Below are 10,443 nucleotides of genomic sequence, written 5' to 3'. Positions count from 1 at the left end.
ATGTGATGTATCACATTGATTGATTTGCGAATATTGAACCAGCCCTGTAACCCAGGAATGAATCTCACTTGATCTTGGTGGATAATTCTTTTTATGTGCTGTTGAATTTGATTTGCAAGTATCTTGTTGAGGATTTTTGCATCTGTATTCATCAAGGATATTGGCCTGTAGTTCTCTTTTTTTGCTGGGTCTCTGGCTTGGGAATCAAAGTGATGCTGGCTTCATAAAATGCCAGCGTCCGGAAGTTTTCCTTTGATTTCTATTTTTTGGAATAGTTTGAGAAGAATGGGTATTAATTCTGTTTTAAATGTCTGTTAGAATTCTCCAGGGAAGCCATCTGGCCCAGGGCTGTTATTTGTTGGGAAATTTTTGATAACTCATTCAGTTTCTTCACTAGTTATGGGTCTGTTCACATTTTCTATCTCTTCCCTTGTGAATTTTGGTAGTGTGTGTTTAGGAATTTGTTCATTTCTTCTAAGTTGCCTAGTTTGTTGGCATATAATTTTTTAGAGTATTCCCTGATGATTGCTTGTATTTCTGAGGGGTTGGTTGTAATAAAGCCATTTTTGTTCATGATTTTGTCTACTTGGGTGCTCTCTCTTTTCTTTTTGAGAAGCCTGGCTAGAGGTTTGTTAATTTTGTGTTTGTTTGTTTTTTTTTTTAAACCAACTCTTTGTTTCATTGATCTGTTCAACTTTTTTTTTTTATTTTATATTTTTTATATCTGCCCTGATTTTTATTATTTCTCTTCTCCTTCTGGGTTTGAGGTGCTTTAGTTGCTCTCCTTCTAGTTTCTTTAGGTGCACTGTTTGATTTTGTACTTGTGCTTTTTCTAATTTCTTAAAGTAGGCCTGGAGTGCAATGCACTTTCCTCTTAGGACTGCCTTTGCTGCATCCCATAGAGTTTAGATTGTTGTATTTTTATTTGTTTCCATATATTTTTTAATTTCTTCTCTATTTGCCTGGTTGGCCCATTTGTTCTTTAGTAGGTTGTTCTTTAACCTCCATGTTTTTGGAGGTTTTCCAGACTTTTTCCTGTGGTTTATTTCAAGTTTCATAGTTAGAGGACCACTTTATAGATGGTGGTATGCTCCTCTATCAGGAGGCGCATGATATCTGGTTATTTCTCTTTTTGTGATGTTAGCAGTTGATGCTGCTTAGTAATCAGAGATGATATTCTGTTTCCTTCTTCATTTATTAGGTGAATACTTTCATAAAGAGGAACTTCTCATCTATTCTCGGATTCCCCAGTGTTACATCTGTTCAGATGGTTTTTTTAGGTTATTGAACAGTGTTCAAAATAGTGATTTTCATAGCATCCTTCAAATGTGACAAATTAACTGTTGCCTTTTTATTTTTTATTTTATTTTTTAAAATGTTTTATTTATTTCTAGGTGAGAGAGAGAGAGACAGCGTGAGCAGGGGAGGGTCAGAGAGAGAGGGAGTCACAGACTGAAACAGGCTCCCGGCTCTGAGCTGGCAGTCAGCACAGAGCCCAATGTGGGGCTCGAACCCACGAACTGCGAGATCATGACCTAAGTGAAAGTCGGACGCTCAACTGACTAAGCCACCCAGGCGCCCCTGTTGTTGTCTTTTTAAAATAACCATTATAAACTTATGAACTTATACATATTTGTCAATTGCAGTGATCACTTTCAGTGATGCTCATATTGCCCCATCTATACCCAGGAGCCTGTTTAAGTTGACCTTTGAGTCCCTTTGAAGAGCTCCACTAATTTCTGTAATTTCCTAACAATGCGATATGACAAGATGTTCCAGGTCCATCTTGTTCGTTGGATGGATATATACTTTTGTTGCTCTTTTAAAGTTAAATTAAATTTTAAAAAGTCTTTAATTTTAAGTAGGCTCCATGTCCAACATTGGGCTTGAACTCACAACCCTCAGTTGTATGCTTTACTGACTGAGCCAGCAAGGTGCCCCTAAAATTTGATTTTATTTTTAAGTTATATGAAATAACTCACTGGTTTTAAATTCTGAAATTCAGTTAAATTCTGAAATTTCAATTCTGAAAAGCAAAATATATTCCAAGAGGTCTAGCTTCTGTTTCTCATCTGTCTACCTATTCCTTTTTACCTTTAGATAAACTTAAAAAAAAAAAAAAAGCCCTCTATGCATGTCTATCTAGGTGTGTTTCGGTATATATATATGTATTCATATACCCTCTTTGACAGATAAATGATAAAATACGCTGTACATGCTTTTCTCCACCTTGCTTTTTTCTTTTGATACATACTGATAATTATTCCATATTTAAGTATTTGTTTCGTGCTTTTTATCAGTAAATGCATATATAATTTTTCTGGTATTTTGCTACATTTCCATCCGTGGTGGCTATAACATTTTGCATTCTCACCAACAGTATAAGAATGTACCTGATTCCCCACAGCCTTTGTAATAAGTCTCTGTTGTTATGATGATGTGTTTCTTTGTCCCTGATCATCGTCCTTGTTCTACCATTATTGTCTGAGAGTAGCATAACCACTTCTACTTTCTATTTTTTTTTATATTAGTCTTTGTTTTATTATGTTTTTGTTGATTTGTTTTGTTTTTGGTTGTTTTAATCCAGTTTGACAAACTGTCTTTTGATTGAAATGTTTAGACCATTTACGTTTAATGTAATTATTGATATAGTTAGGTTTAAGTATCATCTTTATTTTTGTTTCATCTTTTGTCTGTTTCCCTTTCTCTCTATTTCTTTCCTCCTTGGGATTAACTGAGTATTTATTTTATTTTTAATTTTTTAAGTATTTAATATTCCAGTTAGTTAACATACAGTGAAATACTAGTTTCAGGTATACAGTATACTATTTCAACACTTCATGCAACAGTGCTCATCACAAGTGCACTCCTTAATCCCTATCACCTATTTTACCCATTCCCACTCTCCTGTAACCATCCGTTTGTTCTCTATAGTTAGGAGTCTGTTTCTTATTTCTTGGTTTGTCTCTCTCTCTCTCTCTTTTGTCGCATTGCATGTTTGTTTTGTTTACCTTCACTACTGGAGATATCTACATTCAAATAAAATTATATCATTTAATGTGTATTATAAAGGCTCTACAACAGGATATCTCCATGCCTTGCCCCTCTGAGTTTTTGTTGGCATAATTTGTTTCAGTATATGTTATAACTTCTACAGTATGTTGATATTTTTCCTCTAAACAGCTTGCTAAGTCTTGGATTAACAGTGATAGATTTATTTGTACACTCACATTTGCCATTTCTGTCACTTTTCATTTTTTAGATATCTGTATTTTTATCTGGTATCAGTTTTATTCTTGAATAACTTTAATGTTTCTTAGCGTATAGTTCTGCTTGTAATTCATTATCTCAGCCTTTCTTTCTCTGATAAAATCTTTATTTTGCATTCATTCTTGAAAGGTATTTATTCTCAATGGAATTCTAGATTGACAGTTTATTTTTGTTTAGTACCTAAAAGATGTCACTGCATTATTTTCTGGATTGCATAGTGTTTGATGAAAAGTGTTCCTCTGTATGTATTGTTTTTACATATGTAATGTATATTTTTTTAGACTGTTTTTAGGATTTTTTCTTTATCATTGTTTTTACCAAATTGATAATGGTATGTCTTGGAATGATTGATTTTTTTTCTTCTCCTTGCAGCTTATGAGATTTTGGGAACTATGGGTCTTTTTTCCAATCATATTTGGAAAAATTGTGGCAACTATTTCTTAAAATATTTTTTTCTGTTCACCCCTCTTCACCTCTTTGTTTTTTAGGATTCCAGTTGCATGTTTTTTTGACTACTTGATATTGTCTTACAGGTCACTCATACTCCTTTTTTTTTTTTTTTTCTTTTTTTCTTTTTTTCTTTCCCCCTGTCCTTTTTTCCCTCTGGTTTTCTTTTGCATAGCTGCTATTGCTATGTCTTCAAGTTCACTGATGTTTTCTTCTGTGACATGTGATCTGCTTTTGATCATTGCAGGTTTTATATTTTTCATGTTTAGTAGTTGCATTTGGGTCTTCTCTATATATTTTATTTCTGTCCTCATGTTTATGTTTTCTTCTTGGGCATATGGAGCATATTGATAACAGCTGTATATGTCTTTGCTAATTTTGTCCCTGCGCCATTTCTGGGCCTATTTCTATTGATGAATTTTGTTTTCCGGTTATGTATTACAAGGTCTTTCATTGCGGATGGTGGAGACCTGAATTACTAGCAGCCCCATGTGTGTTAGGAAATTTTTTGGCTTACTGCTTTCCAGTATTATTTTCCTGGTGTCTGATTGTTTGTTTGTTTGTTTTCTTTTTTTTCCTTCTGCATGGCACGATCATTATTCAGTCAAAGACTTGGAACACCCCTCTGTTGATCTCCAGAATTCAAGCTCTCTTGCTGTCTTTGTACCTCCTTCCTCTGTGGAACTTTGCCCTAGAAATTATAGCTGATTCATCTCCCATCGTGGTCTCCCTCAACTCCATGTGACCACCAGATTCTTACTGGGTTACTTCTCCTTACATGGCAGGCAGTAAACAAGGATAGATGTAGGACTCTGGTAGATTATTTTCCATCTTTTAGAGATTTTCATCATGTGCTGCCTGTTGTCCTATGTCTAAAACCTTTAACATGTTTATCTGTTTTCTGCTTGTTGGAGTAGGAGAAAGTAGGAGAGAATCCCATTTCAGATATGCCATCATCATGTGAAGTTTTAATTTATATGTTGTTTTAATTTGTATATTATTTGTAAATGAGTAAAAGTAAATATCTTTTCACACATCTCTATTTATCACACATTTAGATCTACTTATTATATTTTACTTATTTTAATTTTTATTTATTTTTGAGAGAGAGAGCGAGCAAGAGAGAGAGAGAGCACGTGTGAGTTGAGGAGGGACCAGGAGAGGGAGACACAGAATCTGAAGCAGGCTGCAAGCTCTGAGCTGACAGCACAGAGACCGATCTGGGGCTCCAACTCATGAACTGAGAGATCATGATCTGACTCGAAGTCAGATGCTTAACAGACTGAGCCACCCCGGTGCCCCTTCTGCTTTTGAAAAGCTTTCTGTATATGTCCAGCCCATTTGTCCATGATATTGATGGTCATTTCATTCTATATTTATAGAATATTTGTGAAACAAAATGTAGAATTTCCCCTCAATCACCTGTCTTTTTATTATATTTTGTTGCTGTCTTTTGTGATAATCTATTACCGTGACGGATTATTACATCTCTGAATTCTTAGTGCTTGGACACTGGGTTGGTATTGAGCAAGGAGGTAGATTCAGAAGTTACTTTTCCCGTGAGATGTTTGAATAAATAGTTGAGCTAAGAGATCCTGCTTTATTCATTATTCATTCTAAGTTTTTATGTAGTATACTGATATGATACCTGTAGGTAGCTACATGACTCACTTGTTACTTCCCTCAGAACTCTGCTTTAATGTTACTTTATCTGCAAGGTCTTCTGTAACCACTCTCTTTCAAATTAGAATACTCACCTCTCCCTACTCCCTATCCTGTCCTCTTTGTTTTCCTTTTTTTCCTCCACAGCAGTTATCACAACTTGATGTAACACATATTTTTGCTAATTTATGTATTATTATTTGTCTTGTCCAAAATATTCTAGTAGGATGAAGGCAAGCATTGGGACTTTTAATAAAAGTGCCCCACATATAGTAAACACTTAGTTTGTGTAGGTTTTAGAATCCACTTTCCCTTTATGTGGGTTGTCCTGGTATAAAGTGAAAGATGAATCAGTAGAGGAAAGAGACTTGAAAAACAGTTTACGTCCCATTTTATATATGGTCTTATGTAAAAGGTGGCAGCAACTTAGCTGGGGTGATAGCTGTGAGAACAAAAGAGAAAAGACTAATGGGAATGACAAGAAGAAATGGTTCACCATCCATGTTTCTATTTAGAATTGTTAAGTAGAAAGGACAAAAAAAACTTGTATTGGACTATATTTTTAATATAGACGTTTATAAAGCAAAATTAGAGACAGTTGAAAAGGAGTTCAAGTAGGTTTCTTTTGTTCTTACAAAACATTACTTAAAAAATACAAATGGTAAAGTATTTAGTGGAATTTTGCTGATTTTTCCGGTTTATTGTTTTCTTTAATTTTATTTTTTGTTTTTTTTAGAGCTTTGCTTCCTGTTTTACATCACAAATCTAAAAAAGGACCCCCTCGCCAAGCCAAATACGCCATTCATTGTATCCATGCGATATTTTCTAGTAAAGAGACCCAGTTTGCACAGATATTTGAGGTAAAGAGGAAAAAAAAGTTTTTTGTTTAACATATTACAGTTAAAAAACACGTATTAATGATTTTATAGAATGTTCACATTTGGAGATGCATCATTTTATAGTATGTTTTCAGGATTTGAATCAGTAAATCAATACTGATGTGTGGTTAAAATATGAAAATATCTGATTATTCAGATGTTTAGTAGTAACTTAAATTCAGAAATCAAACAATTGTATCATAATTTTTGATATACATTTAATATTAGGAAACTTTTTCATTAATAAGTAACTATAAAATCATACTTATTGATAATCAGTAATGAATATTCTGTCAGTTTACAGGTTTGAAAAATTAGAGTTCTGTTTATGAGATACTGCTGAAGTTTGTGGAGTTCTGTCAATTCTAATTGGTAATATAAAGTACATCTAGATTTATATGTACATAATCACTGACCTAATATTGTACAGATTAAATTGTTTTTTAAATACATATATTTTTTTGCCCTTTAAATTACTATTACCCTTTCTAGGCATTGCATTTCACTGTAATCTGGGGCTATTCTTATTATATATTTAGTATTCTTATTATATATTTAGCATTTTTACATAGTATAGGAACCTTGAATGAAATTAAAGCAGTTTGGAAAGTATGCTGAAGCTAGTTAACCATATAAGCTTTGACTTGTTGTCTCTGTTTTAGAAACATTTATGGTAACCTTTTTGCATCTTCATGTATTATGATAAAGACCTGCACCAGGAAGAAAAGTAGTTGTCTTTATCAGGCATCATCTTTGCTGTGTATGGCAAATAATTTATTTCTAATTTTGTGCCTTTTGGGGTGGAAGCATTTTTTGTAGTCTGTTTTATAGATGAGAATGACTTTGATGAATTCATGTTGATTTAGAAAGCTTTTGTTTTTCTTGATTAATCTCCTTTCTCTTCCTTTCAGTGGTGATAAGGAGCAGGATAATGTTGATAATAACTTGAATTTGTTATGTACTTTTATTTTCATTTCAATATTATATATCTGCTATTTTATTTATTTTTTTCTCTGATATTTTATTTTATCTTTACCATAACCTAACCTATAATCCTTCTGCTGTAGTGTACAGGTTGGCTACCTTCTGAGAAAAGGTTTCATACAGGTATCTGGCCTTTATGAGATTACTATTAATTCAGGGTCTAAAAAAAAATTGCTTTTTTAAGAAATGATTTTATTACCTTATTTTGTAAAATTGTCACACTCATTATTGAAAAAAAAAACTCTGTAATCAGATTTTCATTTATAATATAAAGAAGCTGGCAGCGGAAGTGTTGAGGGAACTCATCAAGAATAGCAAGAAGTAAACTCATTTAAATATACCTTTGACTAAATGAAGCCTCACATTACCCTAATATGTTGGGGAGGAACAGTTTAATATTGTTTTTCAAGCCTAGAATTCTTGTGTTTAGCATCGGAGGATGGCATCAACTCTTTACTAAAATTGTCACTGAAAATTTTAATAATTTGCTTGTCTCCAAATCAGAAGATACAAAACAAATTCAAATAGTAAATAGTAGAATAATAAGTTTTCTCCTCTACCTCAGCCCTATATCCCCAGCCACTCACTTCCCACTTCTAGAGGCAGTTGTTACCAGTTTCTAATACACTTTTCTCAAGAGTATTTATTCACATAATACACACACACAACACACAGAAAATCACACACATAGATTTTTGTCTCCTTCCCTCTCTGCATATGCCAGTGATAGTCTACAATAATCACTCTTGTGATTTCTCAATTTAAAATATTTAACAAAACATTTTAGGTATTATAAGATACGAGGAGTCTCATTCTTTTGTCATGGCAAAATATGTATTAATGTTTGGGGTTTCTATCAATAATAAAAAGAATTCTCTTAGTTATGATACTTAGTATTTGATGCTACAAAAATCCATAAAAATGCATGTGACTCTATATAATAAGTTTATTTCTTGCTCCTGAAAAAATGTCCAGTTGGGTATTTGGATTGCATTCTAATCAACAGCTTAGACACACAGATTTTTTTTGGCAAGTGGCTTCTCTTTAAGTCCCACTGTATCCTTAAGCCTGTCAGTGAGTAAAGAGAATACACTCCTCATTCCTGCTTTAGTGCAGGCCTGGCATACTTTACTTTTATGCCCAGTCTGCTAATAACCAGAGCTTATTCACTTATTTTCATCTGACTGCAGAGGAAGCTGCATGTATAGCCATGTAGGAGGTAGAAGAGCAGTGGATATTGGTGAGCCCTAGCAGTCTCTAAACATATTCATATATGTGATCATAAAATATGTAATGCATAATATTCTCCATGCTGAAACTTTTTTTTACCTAGTTCTAAAATACGACTTGGGCACAACTGAAAATATTTAAGTGTGATGCCTTTCAGATACAAATAAGCTGTAGTTTAAATATAAGCTAGAGGTACCACTTAACATCATATATATGTATTGAAGCTTTTGTAATTTTTTTATTTGAACATGAAATATGTGAATAGTTTATTTACATATTTATAGAGTTGAATATTTTCCTTTCTTCATTTTCAGCCTCTGCATAAGAGCCTAGATCCCAGCAACCTGGAACATCTCATAACACCTTTGGTTACTATTGGGCATATCGCTCTCCTCGCACCTGATCAGTTTGCTGCTCCTTTGAAGTCCTTGGTAGCTACTTTCATTGTGAAAGATCTTCTCATGAATGATCGGGTAATTTATATTTTTTAGACCTTCTTCACAATGTTATCTTCTAAAATCTTATGCAACAAAGAGAGAAGTGAAATGACATAAATAACACTTCCATTTGGCTGCCTTCTTTGAGGTTTTCTTATCTTTTTAACATGCTTTTATCTCCGGTGGAACTGGAGACATTGAAACAGGCTTTTATTTGAGCATATGCATGTAACCTGCAATACATTCCCTGATAAATAAAAAATATCATTTGATTTTCTTTCATCTTTATAGTGGGTTAATTTTTACAATGATAATCTATTTTTAAAAATGTGAAGACTTACAAGCTAGTTCACATTATAGTTGTCATGACAATAGTTGTTTCTTTCCCTCCATACAGTAGAGAATTAAGAGCACTAGGAGAAATCATTAGGAAAGAAGTGATTTTGTCTGTCTTCAGTTTGTGATTATTTGGGGCAGTGCAAGTTTGAGTGTGGGAGAACTGACTCGGAGTTTTATGCCTGTGCAGACACATATGTAACTATCAGTTTTGTGGCTGCTGTGTGCTCAGCACTGTACTAAGTTCTTTGGAGAATTAAAAGAAGTTTAATTCTTTAAAGTTTAAATTCTTTTAAAGTTTCTCCTTTTTTTTTTTTTTTTTAATGTTTTATTTATCTCTGAGAGACAGATAGAGAGACAGGATGAGGAGGGGAGGGTCAGAGAGAGAAAGAGACACAGAATCTGAAACAGGCTCCAGACTCTGAGCGAGCTGTCAGCACAGAGCCTGATGAGGGGCTCGAACCCACAAACCGTGAGATCATGACCTGAGCCAAAGTCGGATGCTCAACCGACTGAGCCACCCAGACGCCCCTAAAGTTTCTCCTCTTAAAATCTAGTTATAATTCTTGCAGTGTGTAGTTATATTGCTTACATGTTTCATATCCATCATTATTCTTCTATTAATATACTTTAATATACTATTAATACTTCTAAACTGATCTGTTATGGAAAAATAGTTTTGGGGGATAATAGTCGAGATAATTGTATGTATTAGATCTCTAATGATTTGTGGCTGTTTTAGTTGACTAGAGCCTTGTAATTTGGAGACCAAAGGCCTATGTTAATTACCATTGTCCCTACCTGTGTTCTTCAGTTGTGTCTCTCAATTTTCTTCCCCTAAGTATAGTACTTCATATGTTCTTTAGATTATGTGTGCTAATCATGTGTTTCAAGTTTGATATCCTTACTGTGTTTTGTTTTCTTTAATGCAAAAATTTTGTTGAGATAAAACATACAAGAGAGTGCACACTTTTTAAGAGTGTGATTCATTGAGTTTTCACAAAGTTAGCAATTTTGACCACCTGACAACCCAGGCAAAGAAATAGAAATTTACCAGACCCCCAAAGCCCCTGTGTGTTTTTCTTATTATTAACCACTCCCTTCTCTCTGAAGATAACCATTTTCTTGACTTTTAATACCAAAGATTTCTTTTACCTGTTTTTGAACGTTTATAAATGGAATTATGTGGAGTAAATTTT

The 10,443-nt window shown here is 33.6% G+C and overlaps 1 protein-coding gene across 6 annotated transcripts in view; it reads left to right on the top strand.

The window, feature by feature from the left end:
• PDS5B (PDS5 cohesin associated factor B) overlaps positions 1-10,443 on the top strand; it is a 199,787-nt gene that overhangs the window by 141,013 nt on the left and 48,331 nt on the right. For all 6 annotated transcript variants that reach the window (XM_039239836.1, XM_039239835.1, XM_039239837.1 and 3 more), the window contains exons 20-21: positions 6,116-6,239; positions 8,786-8,944. In XM_039239836.1, the coding sequence (XP_039095767.1) occupies positions 6,116-6,239; positions 8,786-8,944 (283 nt within the window). The remainder of the gene's footprint in view (positions 1-6,115; positions 6,240-8,785; positions 8,945-10,443) is intronic.

The sequence above is a fragment of the Hyaena hyaena genome, unplaced genomic scaffold (assembly GCF_003009895.1).
Source record: "Hyaena hyaena isolate Hyena2069 unplaced genomic scaffold, ASM300989v1 scaffold_163, whole genome shotgun sequence".
Lineage (NCBI taxonomy): Eukaryota > Metazoa > Chordata > Mammalia > Carnivora > Hyaenidae > Hyaena > Hyaena hyaena.
This window is presented reverse-complemented; position numbering and strand designations above follow the sequence as displayed.